This window comes from Brachyistius frenatus, unplaced genomic scaffold, assembly GCF_029030835.1.
Source record: "Brachyistius frenatus isolate BFR_SWC_R1_liver_20210118 unplaced genomic scaffold, ASM2903083v1 Contig_22, whole genome shotgun sequence".
Lineage (NCBI taxonomy): Eukaryota > Metazoa > Chordata > Actinopteri > Embiotocidae > Brachyistius > Brachyistius frenatus.
The window spans coordinates 2,568,094-2,589,406 of NW_027210621.1; the positions used below are offsets into that span (position 1 = coordinate 2,568,094).

At 41.4% G+C, this 21,313-nt stretch overlaps 1 protein-coding gene across 1 annotated transcript; it reads left to right on the top strand.

Annotated features, from left to right (window-relative positions):
• The first annotated feature begins 11,483 nt into the window (after positions 1–11,483).
• On the top strand, positions 11,484–18,203 carry stc2a (stanniocalcin 2a). Its single transcript, XM_069696896.1, has 4 exons — positions 11,484–11,790; positions 13,874–14,016; positions 14,679–14,890; positions 15,117–18,203. The coding sequence occupies exons 1-4, from the start codon at positions 11,652–11,654 to the stop codon at positions 15,478–15,480; spliced, it is 858 nt and encodes a 285-aa protein (XP_069552997.1). The 5' UTR covers positions 11,484–11,651; the 3' UTR covers positions 15,481–18,203.
• The last annotated feature ends 3,110 nt before the right edge of the window (positions 18,204–21,313 follow it).

The window sequence follows — 21,313 nt, forward strand, 5'->3', positions numbered from 1 at the left end:
TAGAGACGGCAATGTAAGTCTGTTGGTCATTCTGTGCTCAAATGAATTCCTTAATCAAACATCTCAACAAATACTGGACGGATTGCTGGGAAATCTGGTGCAAGCACTCATGGTCACTAGAGGAAGAATCCAACAATTCGGACGCTTCCTCTAGCCCCACGAGAAGGTTGAGATTTGTTGTTTTGAGTGAATTGTCTTGTAAACTATGGGGTAGTTTGCTAAAGACATTCACAGTCTACAGAACATTAACCTTAATCCCTTTGGTCACCTACAGAATACTTTGTGTTTCGTTAAGTAATCAGCAAATGTTAGCATACAAACATTCTAAACGAACATGTTGAACATGGTAAATATTGTACTTGTGAAATATCAGCATATAAAATTTGACATCATTAGAACATTTCCATTTTGATATTAACATTTAGCTTAAAACACCACAGAGTATAGTACAGCCCCGGAGAGCTGCAGCCTGTCTGCGGAGTCTTGACTATGGTTTTACCCAATCACTGATCTTTCCAAAACATTGAATAAAATAGCTATAGTAAGTAGTTTCAGTTTCCTAAACCTAATCCTTTTTTTTTTTTCTTTATCCATACAGATGGGAGATTAGTAGCCTGATATTACCAGACCCAGATTCACTGCATGAATACTGTGGTCTGACCATGTTCTATTTAGGATTGTTTCCAGTCGTTGCATCCAACTGAGGGTAGATCTTGGGTTAATTCACTGCCGCCATTGTTGGAACTACTTTAATGCAATCGCACTTAGCCACCCCTACAAGTCATCGATTGGTCCGCCTTCAGAGTTGAAACCTTTTTGCGAACAGGGTTTCCAAACTATAATCACTGAGAACACTCAATCTGCGAGTAATAGTCCGGCAGAGCCGGGCTAGGAGATTAGAAAACAATCAAATGAATAGTTTTTGCAATGGTCACGTGCATTTTGGAAGACACCAAAAAAGTTGCTATCCTACCGATAACAGCAGAGGATCTATAAACACCTATGTGAGTCTTTTTAGAGTTGCTTTAGGAAAGAAGTAATAAAGTCAGCCAGCACCCCTGATGGAGTCTAATATAGAGTTGGCTAACAACGATAAGTAGCTTCTTTTTTTGTCCAAAAGCCTCCCTCAAAACTTTAATATGAAGTTCATGGTGTTTATCCAACTGCTTCTGTGTGATTTTGGCCCAGCATCACAACATTTCACCTTCCCCTTTCTTTCTCCTTCTTCTGGTTCTATGTTTATCCTATCTGTTGCTTTCTTCCTCCCTTTGTTTCTCTTGGTTGCAGGGCATAGAGGGGAGACTAAATGAGTAAGCCTCCAACCCCGTAAGACTGGACTCTATCAGCCATGCAGCGTCAGTGATGGAACCACAAGCATCGGTAACCACACTCACAAATGCTTATGTCAAATGTTATAAAGTGCCCACGTGGGCCTCATGAAGGACCCTAGTGTGCCATCTCTAATAAAGGGCCCTTTTTATTCCCACGGCGACTCACCGAGTGGTCTGGCCAGGACCTCAATCCTAAAAATAAAGAAACATACATATGCATTTTAGGAATTGGGTATATTTTTGTCACGGAGAATTCATGCACACTCACTGATGCAGCACCAAAGATTTATTTATAAGAGAAATAAAAAAAACGTGAGGGTAATTCATAGGTTTGAATTTAAATGATTCTTCACAGCTTTAAAGTCTGACAAAAGCATTGAAATAGGCAGTCTACTGACCCTGTTTTCTTTTTTTCAGATGGCACTGGGATGAGGTTGGAAATATGATGGTCAGCAATGCTGTTTACAGAACTGCCAAGCACATAAATTCATCTTCACTCCCTGTGAGTTGACATATTGTCAAAATAGTAGCACTTAATCAGTGAGATTTCCCTGAGGAACAAAATGTACAGAGCAAATAGAAACGCCCATTCTCAGCTCATACCTCCCACGACTCACACCAGAGAATTTGTGTCCAAAAGCATTACTGGCAACTAAAATCAAGAGGCTATATATGGAGCCAGGCTTACAACCCAGTTAACCAGCCCTGTACTGGTTGACGTGGATGGGAAATGGAGGCTGGATAAATATATTGCAAGTAATTTTTTTAAGGAATTTCAATACTTTTCAGACTTAAAATGGCTTTTGTCAACATTATATCTTGACTACTTGTAGGCTGTGTGAAAGGGATTGCTTTTAGTCATAAACCCATTGAGAGTCATTATCTGAAACTGCAGCTCCCCTCAACTCAAGGCTGCATTTTAGCATCTATCAGCTTGTTGTTTCGGTTTTCAGGCTGCAACATTACATCCAAAAAACTAAGATGAAAACGGCCAAAATCCCAGACATGAGGCTTTAAAACAGCAGTTCACAAACCAATGGGTGACGTCATGATGGGTTGCCTCGCGTTTGTACAACATATTGATGCCTGGCATTAGCCTAGCTTACCTAAACATAGATCAGTTAGCAACTCTGCTGGGTTGTAATATAATTTACACTTACAAGTATAGCTTTATTGTAGGAAATATATTTTCATCAATTATCTTTTACAGTACACCCACCAAGGACATTTAATAAGATTATGCTTTTTTTTTTTTTTTTTTTTAAGAAAGAAGTTCCCACCAAAGGAAAAGCTGCAAAAAATGTTTTGTGTACAAAATATTTAACCCTTATATAAGGTAATTATTTCCTTACCTGAAAGAAGATCTTTCACTTGATCCAACAGACCTCCAGACACTGGCCAAAGATAGAGAATAATCTCCATACCTTCAAATTTCCTGCAGAAACAGAAAGGTAAATAGCAATGACTTTAACTTACTCTCTGATACAGACAAACTTCTCACTCTGACGCTCTCCATCCACTCCCTGCATTTCCCCATCACTTTCCGTCTCTCATCTGTGATGATGCTAGCAGAGTGGTAATTGGAATGTGTGCGCATATTTGTGCGTGCGTGCATGTGCTCACGCAAGTCTGTGTTTGTAATGGGTGTTGCATTGGTGGTGGTGGTGGTGGTGGTGGTGGTGGGGTTATTGGGCCTCTGCTCTGCGGAAGTCATAATTAGGAACTGGAATTCTGGGAATTCCTGGGAAGGTTAGACGGTCCGAGGAGGCTTTTCATCTGCTGCATCAGCCCAGCCCCCTCTCAGCCGCTGGCCTTACGGAAAAATACAACATGTTCCAACACACTCCATCACAGCAATCAATTACCCCTAACTGTAGAACACACATCGTAAACAACAAATATCTCAAAACATCCTACAATTGTAACCTCATGGCACTGAGGTTCACAAGCATCTGTGACATGTTGGTTTGATCTGGACTCAACCACTAATTCATGAGCTGGCTAATTAACCTCAACTATTCTAAATATATCATGTGCTTTATTTATACCATCATCAAAAAATAGTTCCTTCCTTGGTGTTTTTGTTTTCCAAATAGGAAAAAGTGCTCAATGCATATGGTGCAATTGACCTATTGTGCCGTAATAGTACAATAAAAGGCTTTCATTACAGACAGGTAGTCTTATATAAGCCTGTTACATTATCACTATAACAGTCAAATGCTGTTTTCTGCAAACACGGGCGCCAGAATACAAACAATGCTCTCCAATCAAGCCATGTCAAACAACACTTTTCTAATGAGCTACCTACCAGGATTATTATTGCACACAGTGCGACAGGGTCCAAGATGTGTCTGAGGAGCACTGGCTAATCAAAGACACAAATAAAAAAAAAAATTATGTTTCTCCCTCAAAATCCGACTGCTTATAAAGGCTACCAGTGACTCCTAACAACCACATGAAACCAAGTTGACAAGTTGGTGAAATGGAAATTAAACATTGTTACTGTGAGGTTTTGGCACTAAACATCAGCAGTGAGTTAGCTTCTCCAGCCATTTTTAGCAGCTGGTTCACAATTTAAATTGGGCTTTGGTTAAAAGCCTGAAATGATGTTGGCGGTTAAGTTTAACTCAGTTTCTTGCTTCAGTCTGAGGTGAAATAGTCCAATTGGGGTTTTTCTGCAATGGTCAAAAATTTAACAATTGGTTTGTTTGTTTTTAAATTCTTATAATTATCACAATATTTTCTTTGTTTATCATTGCTTTTGATGTTTATGAATGAATTCCAAGAACGCAGTATTCTAATATTAGTATTCAGCATATTAGAAGTTATTTAAAAGTTTTCCCATTTAGAAAATTGCCAACTGTAGTTTTTTTTTATTGTATGCAGGACAGCATGGCATTAGCCCATGTAGTTTTGGTTCTGCAGTACCTCCAACAAAATTAAATGTGGTGTGTTTGCACTGGCTGGCAGAAATACCTGCAACCAAAAATATTTGGCGGCAATCACCCAAACCTGTTGAATTTCTTTTACATAGCCTCATTCACCATCTTACTGCAGGCCCTCACCTGCAGTTGTTCAACTATGTCATGTGACAGGCAGCATTTTTTACAATAAGTCATTTAAGCCTTGGTTTTTAAGATATGTGAAGCTCCTTCTTGTTTTGAGGAACTAAACACATTTGTCGTCTTGTTTGGGCACCTTTAAACAGACCTGGACTTACACCAGGTAGGCAGGACCTCACAGAGTCTTATGTGACAGCAAATTTCAGAGCGCTGCCAAACTCAGTTTGCCAGCTTTTAGTGATGTTGGAGACATTCACCCAATTAGCTTTTCACAGGTTGGACTAGTTTCAGCTTTCATTGGCTGTATTGAGGCCGGTGTTGCTTTGTGAAGATAATCACACAATAAACACACTGAAAAGCATAAAAAAGATTTTCAGCATTAATTCAAAACCATATTCATGAGCCAATCATAGTGTGGTTGTAGCCACTGAACAGTGGGGGGACTAACTTCTGGGAAGAAAATACAAATGACTGGACCACTGTAACAAATGCCACAGGACTTGAGATGTGTGTGTGTGTGTGTGTGTGTGTGTGTGTGTGTGTGTGTGTGTGTGTGTGTGTGTGTGTGTGTGTGTGTGTGTGTGTGTGTGTGTGTGTGTCAGTCAGTTCTTTCTGTCATGGTAGGAGAGCTGCCAGGAGAAGTGGTGCACTCACTCGGACAGGTGAAACGGGCGGAGCTGAAGAACAACACAGCCAAAAATGCTTCTGAAGCTGTATGAGATCAAGGTGACCTAACCTCGAAGACATATATATTACACCGTCAGTTTATTCATTTATTTTTCATATCAGCAGCGAGTGAATAAATTAATACATAAATTGATAAATGAGGCTGCCATATGCCCTCTCAAACACATTTACCCACCAGAGCCAACATTTTGGTCATACAATGGAAAGAGGTATTGTTCCACTGCAAGAATACTGTGAGCCAGCTTGTCTTCTAACACAGTCTAATGAGGCAGGAACAAATGACTATCCACTCTAACACTCTTTCTCTACGTGCACTTCCCTGAATATTGTCAATTAATCCCCCATGTCTTGGCTGACCTGACTCTGAATATGGGTCACAGGCTACACAATCACCTGGTAATTACCAGAGAGTAAACAAGCCAAGCCAGGGGAGAAGTTTTAATGATTGTCAGGCTGCCACAAAGGACCCTTCATCTCTAATGAGGGGTAAGTGTGTCATATTATGTTGCACAATTGTTGGACCTGACCATCATGATAAATATAGCATCCCTGGATCCAATATTATGGGATCAAGGAAAATTTGGGGGATCAGTGCCATCAAATTGAAGTGCAACCCAGAAAGACTCCCTCTGCTTCAATGATGATTTCTAAACTGACCTTACATAATAAGCACTTTGCCCAATTCTTGAATCAGATGATTAATTGCTCACCAGTCTTTTCAGCAGCTATGACACTATGTGCCACCCACGGAGTCCACTCTGGCCTCATGTCTCACTCTCATTAAATGGGGCCTTTGTGTCCCAGCTGCTCTCTTTTGTCCCAGCATGTCCACCTATCAGAGGGGTCGACCCCTGTGTCTCTAGCCATGATGACATCACCTCTGCCCTCATCGAGGCTGGAGCAGCCAAGGTGTGGGCTCTCATGGGCAGCTACATCCCATCTCTTTCCCCTTATCACTCAATAACTCCTTTGTCCTGGCGAGGCCTGTGGGCTTATATGGACAGTAATGAGACGGGGCACTTTGTAATCTGCCAGCACTGTAGCAATATAACCCATACAGACCAAACTCTATAATAGCACATTGTTTGAGGCGAGTTAAGTGAGGGTCTGAGATGTGGCGCTTTCACACCAGTTGGAATCAGAGCCCAGAGCTGGCCTGCTGAGCTGGGCCAGTAAAACCTCTCTTTTCACGAGTCAGGTGAGTTAACACGCTAAAGAGTGCATTAATGGTAGAGACACAGAGAGAGGCTTTGCAGTTCACTGCTACAAGATTGCATATTTTTTTGTTGCAGTTTGCACACTCACAGAAAAAAGGGTCAAGTCTTAACACACCCAAAGAAGTTGAGACAGTTTTTCTTTACTTTCTTAGACTCAAAAAAACTCTCTTGGACAAGGCCAAAAAGGCATTGCCATCCTGCTAAACCATGATGGTTTCTCTTTAATGAGGCTCTCAAGCAGTCAACATTTGAGGTATGCAAGATTTTTACCTGACAATGTCATCACACGCACACACACACACACACACACACACACACACACACACACACACACACACACACACACACACACACACACACACACACACACACACACACACACACACACACACACACACACACACACACACACACACACACACACACACACACACACACCCACAGTCATAAACTGAGACAAATTTAGAAAGATATCATCTTCAAGTTCCTCGAAGACTTTGGTATTTGATATTTCACACTTCTTCTCACAGCCAACACTGCTGCCCTCTCATGCTCTTTCTCCTCTGAGCGGTTTTATGAGTTTACAGAGTAAAGCTTAAAACTTTTTTTTTCATAGTTTGTAAAAACTGAATCCATGTAGTCTGAGTTCAGCTTCAACGATCTCAAAGTGGCCCAGGGCACAATTGAAAATGTCATATTAATTTTGTTTGAAGTCACATATGAAAGAAAGATATCACCTGCAGTCATATGTTCACCATCTCTCCTTTGACAACAAGAACCCAGGATGCGAAAGGACACGAAGGTTTTGAATGAAGCCTCTGTGGGGTCACTTAAGAGTTATTGTCCGGCAGCTTTCCACTACAAAGCCTCAACTTGTCACCAAATTACACCCACATGCTTCCCGTAAAGTACTATAAGGAGTCTGTAAACTAGTAACATTAATTGCTGTTACAGAAGCTTCAGTTCCAGTGAAGCCCCACCTCCTAACCCCCCAATTCACACACAAATACACACACACACTTGCGCACACACCCCAGCCTGGCTTCTCTGTTGTGGTTTCATTGGTCGGTCACTTGCCAGGGCCCCAGGGGTCCCAACTCAGAACACATGTCTGCTTTCTGTATGTTTACAGTACAGCAGTCAGAGTGAATGAACGTTACGGCTGTCAAAGCATACATGTCTTTTTTCTGGACAGCGTCACCATAAGGAGACAATGCCTTCATGCAATGTAAACATGAAATATATTCTTAATAGCTCTAAAACAAAACATATTTAAATAGTAGGAACAAAAAAGTACACTTCCTCTTTGCCATGCAACCAACTTTTGGAACCAAACAATGACAATTCTTACACGTCAGATGTTTGATGCTTCACCCAGCAGCTTGCTCTGCTTGTATCCATGCCCTGAAGGAGTTAGCGTCTTTTAGCCCTTTTGTTTTCTTTTTTTGTGTTTGTTCTCCACTCTGACGATTCCACTCATCAGAGTGATAGCTCTGCATTGTGCATATATAACATACTATAATGAATGCAGCCAAGTTGTCAAAGACGTGTTCAAGACTGAAGGTCTTCATATAAATGCAGCATAGCTTGTTGAAAATTTGAAGAGTCAAACTCAACTTTTAAGATAAAATGGATTAAAAGTCTAGAAAATGTTGTTTTAGAAAATTTTAAATAAAATGTAAACATCCACTGTCTGATGCCAATTAAGAAAACCTCATCTTCCAATGACACTTAGTGTCTGACTGAAAGCTGCAGAATGGCCAGTAAATGGGGGCTGAAGTGAGATTGTTCAATAAAATTTAGTTTCAAACTATACTGAAATTGTCTGCTCACTTTACGCTTCTCTGGAAAAGATGAATTCAATGATAATCTTAAACCTTGTAAATAAAGTTTTAAATCATCCTGCTCATTCATTTGGTTAGTCAAATGGCTGAATGTTCTTGTTCTGTGTCAATGCTTGGCTTCTGTGGTGCATCCTGTAAACTAGGAAAGAAAGGGAGAGTTTTTTCTCTACCAGCAAGTCACTTCACTTAACATTATGAAGAATGATTTTAAAAGTACAACTCAAACTTAAACATGCTTCTGTGGGTGCTAATGTTCAATGAATGAGCCTTATTTGGAGGAAAATATAATGAAATTAACTTCATCTCCACTTATTTGAGCGGATGGAGATTTCGCTGTTGTCAAGAAGATAGCAAAGATAAAGTGAACTAAGATAAGTCGTTGAGTGTCCATCTGTACAGGACTACTGGTGACATGTGGTCAAAAGGTTCACAAAAAGAAAGTACATGTTCCTTGAGTGAAACATTTTTGTTTGTTTTTTGCCAAAAGTTAGCCTGTGTCATCTAGTTCATCACAATGACTCATTTCTTAGTTTGCCGGAATACCCACTGATGTCTAAATATGTTAACATATTACATATATATTATATTATATATATTATATGAACATATAAAGAGCACCAAATTATTACAGGAATATTAAAGCCAGTATGTAAATAACTATAGTAATTGAATACCTCCTGGATGTTAGCCTCGGATTAGAGTTTTCCAGTGTTTTTTCCCCATACGACCTGAATGCAGCATCAGTAGGCAGCGGTGACGCACACGCTATTACAAGCCTGTGGTCCACTGAAGCACACTGATTGGGCCAGATCGAGGGTGTGTGGACAGCGTGGGCAGTTTTTAACAGACGTGAATTGAGCAGGAGATTCCAGTTTGTGGTGGAGGCACAAGCCCATCTCCAGACGCGTGCCACGGCGCGCTACACCCTCCTCTGTGAGCCTGATGGAAATCCAGTGGACTTTGAAAATACTGCTGCATTGCGATTTCCGTTCCGCGCTCATCAAGTTTTGGCCAATTTGTGACACAGAGACTGGAACAACTTTTTTTTAGGAGAACAAACTCTAAAGTGAAGGCATATAACATGTATTTGGCCTATTTAAATCAGGATACACTCTATTAATATCACATGAAAACCTTTTTTTCTTTGAATGAGAGTAGGCTAATATCAGAAGCAAAGAAGACAAAGTAGGACAAGATCATCATAAATTCATGGCAGAAAAAGTCTTCCACATCCACCATGAGAATATAATGGGAATATTGAAATGTTGAGGTTTTCTGTGCTGCATCATGTCCTGGCCAAAATACCTCTCATTTCTCAGCTGTGGTGACTTCTCCAAAATTCATTCCGCTGACTAAAAACCTCAATTAAAACGATAGATACTGCAGTCTCAAGATAATAATTATCTATATTTAGAGCTATAAGTGATCATCATTTTGGTTAGGTTGGAGCAGGAGTCCAATTCCCGCTGTAGGCTAATTTCATTGATGGTCTAAATATAGCCTGGGTTTTAAAGTTTTTCCAGCAGACAGAGCCAGTGCTTCCCATGAAAAGGATTTTGTGAAAATAAATGAAATGTTATGATAAACAGATTTCAAAGTCACAGATCTATGAAATTTTCGGGCGGCCACAATCTAGCTTGTGTGTTTGTCTCTTCCTCTGTGTGTCTTTCACACACAGAACCGCCAATCGTTTCCCCATGTTCATTTATGGGGCGCCTGAGCAGTGGCGTAATGTACTTTTGTTGGGGTCTGGGTTTTAGTTGGGCCTTTTACCACCCACCCCCCCGGCTCATCGCACACGGACACTAAACCACCTCCTAGTTCCTCATCATCCTCTTGCAATGTGATAGAGGTTGATATTTGTTTCACACCTGATAGTTTTAGCAGTAAACCACCAGTTTGTATGTCAGACTTGAGGTGCTCTCACAGTCCAAAGACATACCGGTTAATATTTCTGTATTTGTGATTGTGAATGTATTTGTCTGCCTATGTTAGGCCTACCTGAGAGTTTAGACAGTGGGAAGTAGGGTTCATTAGAGTGGGGTTGCTCTAGTGCTGTGTTGTAATTAAGAAATGAAACAATTAGTATCAGTAGGCCCCCTAGAGGCTGGAGACCTAAGTGCAGTTCCCCACCCTGCACCCTGATAGTCATTTCGTGCCACTGGTATCATTTCCTGTCCACAGCAGCACTCTGGCATGAGGAGCGATGCAGCGGCATGCCGGCTTGCATCACAGCACTTGCTACTATATAGGCCTTCACCTGAAAAGTAGTAACACCATTAGGTCATTGGAAACATTCAGAAGACAGGGACTTTATGTTCCTTCTTTTGCAGGCTCGGTCAGTTCGCAGTTATTCCACATGGCATCCTCAAGTGTTGCTCTTGAAAAAGATTCCTCTAACGTCTCCAAATGTGCAGCCCTGCCAATGTTTGTCCTCTATTCTTAGATCACTCCCTGTAGTAGTGGTTAGCAGACCTCATTGTCACAGATTGAACTGGACATTGTGTGACAGACCTCTTCATACTATATGTGCCTATAAAACATTAAGGGCATTCTATTTATAGGAGCTTTTAGTTGTAAGTAAACAGTGATGACAGCATAATCTTCAAATCAATATAATTTTAATAGGCTATCATGTGAAGTCTTGTTATTCTGATGTCTGTTTATGATTATTAGTAGAGCAATGATTGCAAAAATATTTTCTATATTTTCATCATGTTTCTGTCATTGCAAACTTTGCACCCACTTTCTATGAAAGAACTGTCCACAGACATCCTGGACACTGTAGTTTATTTAATTACTACCATGAAATAATCACTTAGTAGGTTGTAGACCCACTTAGAGTTTTATGTATAATACTTGAACATGATACACTTAAATCTTCTCTAGTAAGCTTGGTATTTATTGATCTTCCCACTGCTCTCACTGCATAATAAATAGGTGCTCCAGTTTTAAGGCAAAAACAGGCTTTCTGTTGCCTTTTCACTGCTGCAACTGCAGCAACAAGGAAGAAATGCAAGTTATCTTGCAATACATGCAAAACATTTGACCTATACAGTGAAAGACTGTTGAATGCCTATGTGAAATATTGGAGGTTATGTTGGATATTATATTACTGACTTGTGCAGATTTGGTTTGTAAAACCCTGCATGATCACCCAGTGGTGCCACCGTCAATTTACTCATGAATATTGCTTTACAGTGCCAGTTTTATGGCAAAAGGGGGACTTTCACTAGACACTCCCCTAAAACCTTGGACGTGGATTTCTGCGTCTCTGATTGGTTGTGAAGCCCCGACCGACAACACCTGCTTAACTCCTTCATCCAAATTGACACCCGGGGCTCTGAGAAATATAGGCAGCATCCCTTCCACCTCATGCGTTCAGTCCCACAGCTGCCCCATAAGACACCAAGCCGCAGCTGCGCTGATCACTGATCCAAGGTGAACCTTCACACACACTCACACTACCGGATCTTTTGCTGGGAATAGAAGCGCACTGTCGGAGACACAATGTTGGTCAAACTGGCCGTGGCGCTGCTGGTTTTGTCAGTGCTGGAGCAAGTAGTGGGTTCGGATAATATTGATATTCATGACAGTCCCCCGGAGAAGCCTGCGAGCCAGAAAGGACGACTCTCTCTGCAAAATACAGGTAAGAAACAAGTGTCCACAGAGATAAGAATATCGGGATTCTGGGTTGGTGCGACTGCTCGCAAATCTACGTGGGGTTTGTCCGGACACGTGTTTCTGTGGCTGGAAATGAAACCATGCAGGAGACACGTTCGGCTGAGATTTCAGATTATTTTTTTTTTTAATGAAGTTAAATCTCGGTGTTTCACATGAGTGACGCTTCTCGATCACCCCGAAAGGCGATATTTTGTAAATACTCTCAAACAGAAATCCAATAGGCTATGTTAGTAAACTATTAATAGAATGGCACAAGGTAATAGGTAATGTATACGGGCTGCACATCTAGGTGTGCGCGCGCGCTGGTGACATTGTGTGCGCGCGTTATAGGTGACTGTTTCAATGGTTATCTGGAAAAAAAAAATATATATATATATATCTGGGTTTTGCATGTGCTGTGTAGGCTGTCTCTTGAAATGAATGCTGGGTGATGTGTACAAGCAGGTTAGTAGATCAGGAGTGAGTGGAGTAGTGTGGTGGTTGGTGAGCGTTGAAGGCAAGCTGTAGTTAATTTATTGAACCAATCCGCTGAGGAAATAGCGCTTAAATACCCTGAAGACACAAGTGTGATTCGTCTAATTAACACAGAAATGACTAAAACCGCGTCGGACTGCTGCCTTTTCACTAAAACGTGTCCTCATAGACAGCATGACTTTGCGACCGGCCATGTGAACCTGTGTCAAAATATTATAGTTATCTTTCCTCCACACTGCAAAACAAAAATGGGGACAAACTCCAACGCAGGTTTCGCAGCAGAGACCCTGGTAACACCACTGTGTAATTCAATGCACGTTGCAGCCGAGCTCGTACGATCCAAGCACATTCCCGTAATGCCAAAACAAGCACTGCTGACAGCGGCTCACTTTTCCTGCGCACTAAAGTTCAACTCAGTGCCTACAAACCCCCCGTAGCAGCTCTTCCCCTTCCCCCTACTACTGCCCCCCAAACAGAGGCTCTTTGTTGACAAGCGTGATTTCTAATAAGTCACATTTAATCCTTTATTTGCTGTGGTAAAGACAATCTCCTTTACGCAACTGGTGCGCTATTCCGAATGACACACGCAAAAATGTTCTCACGCCCATCAGTTATCAGCTCCAAGACAAATCACGCGTGTAATTATGTTTTACTTAGGTCAACAGTTGGGGTTTTCATAGCCAAACTGAAACTGTATATGGCCTGTTGGCTCCCAACCTAACCTGCAATTTGCCATATTTAACTTGAAATTAAAACACTCCTGAGGATGTCACATAGAGTAAGCAGCAGTTTGTGTGACAGGTTCTCAGCTGGCAGTCACATGTCTCATAATACATGCAGTCAAAAAACTATTTAGGGTTAAAAGAGAGACTTTTACTTGCCTTTGGTAATTTCTGCCCCTAATTAAATGTTTTATCCCTGTATTTAATGGCTCTAGTAAAACAAAAAGGGCTCTTGAGAGCCAGCTTATGGTGTGCAGGAGCTAATAAATGTGTATTCACATGACATTTACTTACATATTTCCCAAGTTTTCCTGCCTGCATTTCTGCTGTTGTACCCCTTATGAAGCTAATGTTGCAGCCTTGATATTGCATTTTTAATATACAATCGCAGTCAAGCTCATTTAGTTAACAGACAGTGACTGAAATGACTGCATTTGTGTTTCCTCCACAAGTAGTTAAGGCTGTATCTGCAATGCACCATCCCATCTCAATGCTAGGCAGTGCAGATGGATTGTGGTGCAGAATGACACAGTATATCTGTCACCAAGTGTTTCTCTGCAGGAACCCCCCAGCTTGGGAAATTAGACTTCTCCCCTCACTCCCCCTCCCTCCCCCCACGTCCTTTTTTCTCTCTTAGACTCCAGGTCATGAACACACGAAGGACCGCCTGCGTCTGTGGAAATAGTTATACGCCACATCAGCTTTGTGAATCGTGCAGCAATCAGCGCTGAAGTAGAGTTGTGCCTCCAAGCCGTATGGTCTTCATTGCCAAGACGCCTGTAACAATCTGTGCGCTGTCTCTGCTGTGAACAGATGATAAGGTCCCTCCCCTAACCTGTTCTCTATTTCCAGCTGAGATCCAGCACTGCCTGGTGAGTGCAGGGGATGTCGGCTGTGGTGTGTTTGAGTGCTTTGAGAATAACTCCTGCGAGATACGAGGGCTACAGGAAATCTGCATGACGTTCCTGCACAACGCTGGCAAATTTGACTCTCAGGTACTAAACTAGTCTGTCTGTTTGGAAGAATGGTATAACCAGAGGCAACATTCCTTTTCACCGGTTCACTGCTCCACACTCATCTTTTATTTCCACATACCTCAAAACATATCAGTTTTTCTTAGAAGTGCAATCATACATACACTTATCTAATAATCTTTTCCTTTCTTGGGAAGTTAATTTGCCTCTCAGTGGACTGATGTGTGTACAGTTAGGACCAAGGGTCATGAGCCAGCTGGCCAGAAGCCCAGTTAGCTCCCCTTTCATATATAGCGGAGGATGAAGCCCTGCCAAGCCATGCTTGACTTGGGGTGTTAATATGTCTATAGGGTCACATACTAAGAACTTGCATCCTTGGCAGACTAATCCAGAGAATTTAATCAGAAAAATGGCACAATTTAACAATTTTTTGCTGAATTTCATCTGCCCATTCTTTGTAAAAAGAGTATAGTATTCATACATTCATTCAACTCCATCAGACACATACTTCAAAACCGTTAAATCAATTCCATGGCATCTCCAAAGTACCAATACTCTCATGTGTAAGTAATCCATATTTTGGAGAACATTAACACCACATGGATTTAAAATATCTTTTTGCTCTTTGAGCTGATGTGTTAGTCCTGGGGATTTCAATGGACCGTTTCTCTGTGTGTACATAGGGGAAGTCCTTCATCAAGGATGCTTTGAAATGTATGGCTCACGGTCTACGGCACAAGTTCAGCTGCATCAGCAGAAAGTGTGTGTCCATTAAGGAGATGGTCTTCCAGCTCCAGAGAGAGTGCTATATCAAACACAACCTGTGCTCTGCTGCGAAGGAGAATGTGGCCGTTATGGTGGAGATGATCCATTTCCAAGATCTCTTCCCTAAAGGGTAAGTGACTGGTCTGGACCATGTTTATAGTAAATGTGTAGTTTCTCTATTGTCCTTTCTCTTCTCTCTTTCCTAGATTCTTTTGCAAGTTCAACCTTGTTCTGTTCTTTGATTTATTCTAATAGGAACGTCCCTTTTAATCTTGTCATTTGCTAGACGTTGATGTATTGTTCTTCTGAAAATTAAATCACAGGATTCATGCGAGTAATCTGCCTCTCTCTGCCAGTCCATATGTAGAGCTGGTGAATATTCTCCTGAGCTGTGGAGAGGAAGTGAAGGAGGCGCTGACGCGGAGTGTCCGGCTACAGTGCGAGCAGAACTGGGGCGCTCTGTGCGACAGCCTGAGCCTCTGCTCCTCCCTCGCCCCATCTCCCCCTAGCTCCGCCACTGAACACCACCGCCACCCCTTGCCTTCCCACCCTGAGCCGGAGCACCTTCGCCCTCCACGGCAAGGCGACAAGGACAAAGCTGGTAAGGCGGGCTTCAGCGCTCACCCACGCAATCGCAGTCAGGGATCCCGCCGCCACAGTCCAGACGTCGGAGTGGTGGCCGAGCAGGAGGACCCCAAGGCCACCGATATCCGGAGGTGAAAGCTCAGGAGACTATACTGACCTTTGACCCCCCTGCCCCCTTACACCGTTTAAAGCCACACTTGCAAACTTATGCACACCTCCACACAATATCTCACACACACACACACACACACACACACACACACACACACACACACACACACACACACACACACACACACACACACACACACACACACACACACACACACACACACACACACACACACACACACATTTACAAATTCCCAGACAGACTGAGCAGAAGGAAACAAGCCCCGACCTTTCCTGTCCTTATTCCGCCCTCTCCAGTCATTCCAGAAGTCCCACATGAGAAACGTGCAGGGTAATTGTGGTGTAGCTTGTACTGTTATGCCAGACTGTAGGCCACAATTTTTTTTTTTAAATTGAATAACAATTGTTACTATCATGATTATTTCAACTGTTAGGACTATTTTGGCTCTAATATAGCATTTCTCAAATCATACTTACTGTAAGATTTGATTATATTTGTATTATTTATTTTATTCTTTATGCAATGTTGAAGTTTCAAAATGTACATAGAAATATACTTATCTATATTTATATAAACATGTATAAATATAGTTACAATATGCAATACTGATATACTATCGATGATATAGTATATGGTGTGGTGTCTGTTCTCTTCACAGTATTGCACCCATCACACATTGGTCTGTAAATATGTAACATACACAATTTGCTGTTTCAAAGTGGAAATATGTATTATAACTATAGATACTTGATGATTAAATACAAATTTGTATAGGATTTTAAGTCCAGTTCTGGCACATATGAATTTTAGTGCATGATGGCCATAAAGCCAACAAACTTGTGCATTCTTAAAGTGAAAATCCACTCTAAAGAGGATGCAAATGTAATACTATGAATATGAACAGTTATTTCACACGTGTGTGTATTGATAAGTCTCTTGCAAAGCTAGAAATAAGAGAGCCAAGACTGATCTTTGATGTCCCCCAACACTGCTGTCTGGGCAGCAGTGAATGGGAACTAACATAGCAGGCGCAGTTTTATGGACTCTGTATTTCATAAGTATTAGTTATACTCTGACGTGTGTCTTATTTTAATGGAAAACGCATCACAACACTCTCATTCATTGTCAATAGAGCCTCAGAAAGGGTGTCTCAGAGACATTACAGATCTGTGTCGTGTATTCGCATCAGGAGACATTGCTCGTCTTCACAAGTAGTAGTGGAGCTGTCCAATGTAATACATTCTCTTGGAGTTGGTTTTCTATTTAACTGTCAGCTATCAAAGAGAGGATGTTCCATTTCAAATGTAAAAAAAAAATCACAAACATCGAGGTGCCTAAACTTGTCAATGTCCACAGTGACCGCTTCTCTGTGATTTAAGTGAGTGGATGATACTGTGTCACGGGGGAGATTCAGTGTCGAGCTATTTTACGATGGTGTTGAGCCACAAAAGTCTTAGATTTTGCACTTTGGATGATTGTCAGTTTATGTTGAACTGCTGCAGCTTGAGAAATACAGTAAAACCACATTACCAGAGTAGTCAACCTCTAATCCGAGGCTCTTTCATTTGAGCAACCTGGTTTTCCTTATCAAATCCAACACCGAGTCCTGCATCCCCACGTGCTCCTTAGGACCAGATCGAGCCCCCCCTCTTTAGTCGGGGCCATGCTTCCTTCTCTGGTGTCCCAGTGGGTAGCAGCAAAGAGGCTTGACAGAAACCCTCCAGATTTCTGGCCCCTCTAAATTAGCCTTTATTCCTCTCTGGTCCCACCTAGGTCAGACATGAAGGCCTGTTATTCTACCCGTTAGAGCCGCAGGCAACACAGCGAGGACCCAGGAACTGGGTTAAGTCCACACACGGGGGCTCTGGCGCTGTTATTCTAAATGTTATATTTACCAAGGCCACCAGAGAATTCCTCTGGGCCACAGCCAAGAGCCAGCAACACAGGGAGGCCGAGAGGAGTGGAGCAAGAAGGAGAGAGACGCGCGCAACGTCTTTTTTTAATTCTTTTTTTTTTATGTGATGATTCACTCTGCCTTTATTTCTCCTACTACTCTTCTTCTTTTCACACAGACACAAGCTTTTGACCATTTCAGGCCAGTCACATGCTTCAGTTGTGGAAGTGCAGTTTGTGAGCACATCACACCCTACGCTGAGGAGTACTTGGTGCAAAAAGAAAACAAATCATGCTCAGATTTTGTGGCTCAGTGGGTTTTTTTTTTTTTTTTTTTTTTCCTGATATACTTACAGTAAGATAAAGTTTTTCCTCCAGTCATTTAGAGACTATCATAAGTGAGGCTTTCAGGCTTTTCTTTTTGTTTTTATTTTGTTGAGGAAGTTGGGATTCCTGTGACATCCCAGCACAAAACATAAGCTAATCCTATTGAGAATGTACTGTATGTGTGTAAAGTGACAATCTGTTCAGCTCTCTGTCATTAGGTTTGATATGGCTTTTTGTAATAATGTAGTGGCTTGAATGGCTTTTTCTGTATGTGTTCAGAGGAAAAATAAAACTAACCACGTTCCCTGTGTTGTTAGTGCTCCATCCTCTGCATTAAATGTTTTCCTCTGCTAAGCACAAGGACTCTGCTTTCACCGCTTCAGAATACAGGACATCGTTTAGAAGTTTGTAACTCACCTGTAAGACATCGGGCGTGTGACCCTATCAATATCTATGGACTTCTGAAGTCAGATGTATCGTTATCATTAAAATATTTTTGTCTGTATTTTGTACATTTTGTGTCTTTCAAGATAGTTTTTGTTGATATTAAAATAAAGTCAGCACCTCACAGAGGCAAAACATTCATCCAAGCTCGAAGCGGGTTAGCAGAGAAGGCCTTGACGTCTCAGGTATACACGCAGGTTAAAAGACACCCTATACTCATTTGACTCCCTGTCTCCTTTCTGACGGTGGAGTATGGGTGGTGTTTAAAGTTTCAAGGACTGGAAATATCCTCCCCATTGAAAGGCCTTAAGATTTACATCAGCAGCTCTGGATTGTGTGCAATGCTGGGGCTGGGTTTAGGGTGTCAGCTTTTATGAGTTTTTCTAACAGCGTACATTGCCTCACCAAACATTTAGACAGTGCTCTAATTTGAAAGGTAGACGTCCAACTGTTGTTTCGGGCTCGAGTTATTCCAGACTCAGGTTGAAGTGTTCAGAGGTGCATTTGCGGCCATATAAGGAGTATTGTTACACAAATCCTGCCCCGTGTTTTTTTTTAGTTTGCATACAGTGTGACAGGGACGACAACATACCATACAGCTTCTGTAATATTAGCACTTCTGCAGTTCAGTGTGAATCTGCTTTGCACAGTCTGTCACAGTGCTGCAAATCATCTGAGTGTGTAGTGATAATAAATAACCACTGGATGGCGCCTTCTCGTTTCTTATTGACATAAAAGCAGATGGAAGAAACAGGTGGAAGTTTTTTTTTTTTTTTTTACAGGGCAGAGTTGATTTTGGAGATTGAAGCTACAAATTGTGAAGCTACAAATTGTTTTACAGCTGAAATGATCAAAGGTAAAGTTCATGTTTCAAGGTTTGATTTGAAATATGACTCCATAGTTTATTAACTCCCATGTCGTCTTCTTTCTCTTTTGTTTATAAGAAGCACACGAAACAGTTTGTCTCCAAACAACCTAACAGGGAACAACTTGTGTACCTATTCTGCACATGATAGGTGATTTATTCATCACATAGACTACAACACAGCCAATGAAAACAGTGGTAGAGTTTTCTGTGGCTGCAGCAGAGCTTTCCATAGTTTGAACAAATCAACCTGATGATGTCCTCGGGGTTGTCACACTTTGGATTTATAATCCTGTACAGAAAGCCCGTTTTATACAAACTTGGGTTGTGGAGTGTGAGAGAAGTCTGTATTTAGGAGTTGGGAGGGTCTAATGAAAGACGTATTCAAATTGCATTATACTAAATTAGCATTTTTGAGTTGGGGCCCAGATTATGGACTAATTCTCTTTTGCAAATGCATTTCTTGTGACTCCCCCATCTATATTGAAGCGAAATATGACTGTAAGTCGATGGACTAGCCTTTAATCGGATTGTTATACACTTGAATCACTGCAAGATTTAATCTCAAAGTACTAAACATTGCTTGTTTAGACAGAAAAGACAGCACTTGGATGACTGAATTTATCTTGATGTTCAAAGCTTCTTTCTAAATATTGTGGCATTGTTATCACACACAACTAATAGTCATATTTATATGAATATAAAGTGTATGTAATTTCAACTTTTAGATACAGCTAAAAAATATTTTACATGCCTTTTACATAAATGGCATGTAAAATATTTGTGTCCAAACAGTATACTGACATCGTCTGTACATTGTTGGTCAGGGAGCTGATAAGCAAGGCCACAGTGTGATACGTTCTCTGTATGGGATTACAGTGTGTGGGAGAAATTATGCTGTGTCACACTCTGCTTGTTACAACAATACTCTGACTCTGAGATGGATGACCTTCTGACCAAACAATGGGCTGCTGCCTGGACCAGAAATCTCCCTGCTTGTATGGTTGTTATGGCAACACAGCTCTATCAATATGGAGGCAACCAACATCCCATTCTTAGAGGAGGCTTAACGGCAGAGAGAGGCTGTACCTCTGAGCAGAGAAACCTGAGATAGTTGGCCTCGCTTCGTGGACGTCTGCTCTGTGAACTAATGAATTAATGACGGGGTGCCTAAGTTTCATGGATGAATCATTTAAGAAGCATTTGGGGTTAGAGTTAGGGTTAAAACGCATTCACCCCACTTCTATCTCTTGTTGGGCCTCAAAGAGACAGATATCCTACATTTACATAAAGTCGGTACAACAATAATTCAAAGTATCAGATAATCATGTTTACCTGCTTAGCTGCATAAATGGAACCTCTGCAGCACAGCTTGCCTTCACTGGGGAATACAGAGTGTGTTGCTGGCAGGAAAGAAAATCGCTGACACTGTAACTCACTGTGCTTGAATTCGTCAGCCTCAAAAGGCTTAAAGCAGACAGCAGCATAGAGGCTAGTCAAACACACAAACACACTCGTGCCATAGCTTCCTCACTCAGTTGGTAGATCTTGGCTGAGAATATTAAACCAGTAACACCTGGACCAGCTGCCTGTTATTTCTAACAAGAAACCAGAAGCTCAGTTGAGTGGTTAAACCACCCTAACAGGCTCTGCAGCACATGACGGTGGGGTGGGGTGATGTGTGCTTCTGCTACTACACCATACAAATGAAGGGTGGGTCTGCCATAGGGGACTGGAACGCTGTGTTAACACAACTAACTCAACAACCCAACAGTCTATAATACTCCAAAGAATGAGGGGGAAATTAAATAAAACTGACAAGCTACTTCTGCTTTCTGAAGTACACTGTAAAACCTGTAAGTCTGCTTTCATTTTATTTACGTTTTGCTTTAAGAAAAAAACATCCTGCAGCCTGTAGTGTTGTCCTTAATGCACAGTCATGAAGCTTGTTGTGAACCTCCTTTCCTTTGCAAACGCTTTCAGATATGAAGCAGCTACTAAGATGCTGTATTCTTCAAAAGAGCCTCTTCTGCTCGAGTAAGTTTCAACACAAGTAATTTTACTCCAACTTGAGTAATGTATGCGGTGGATAGCAAGAGTACTTATTTTGAACAGGATATTCTTCCACCATCCAGGTGAATGACCATAAAGTTATTTATGAATTGGCTTCAGAAAAGGAAAAGAAACAGCTATGTGACATTTTGGCTTCTGTGTTCTACTAAGTGAAGGTATGACATGATGGTACGATCAGAGCTCAGCAAAAATATGACCAAAGTAAAATTAAACTCTCAAGCTCGATTACGTTC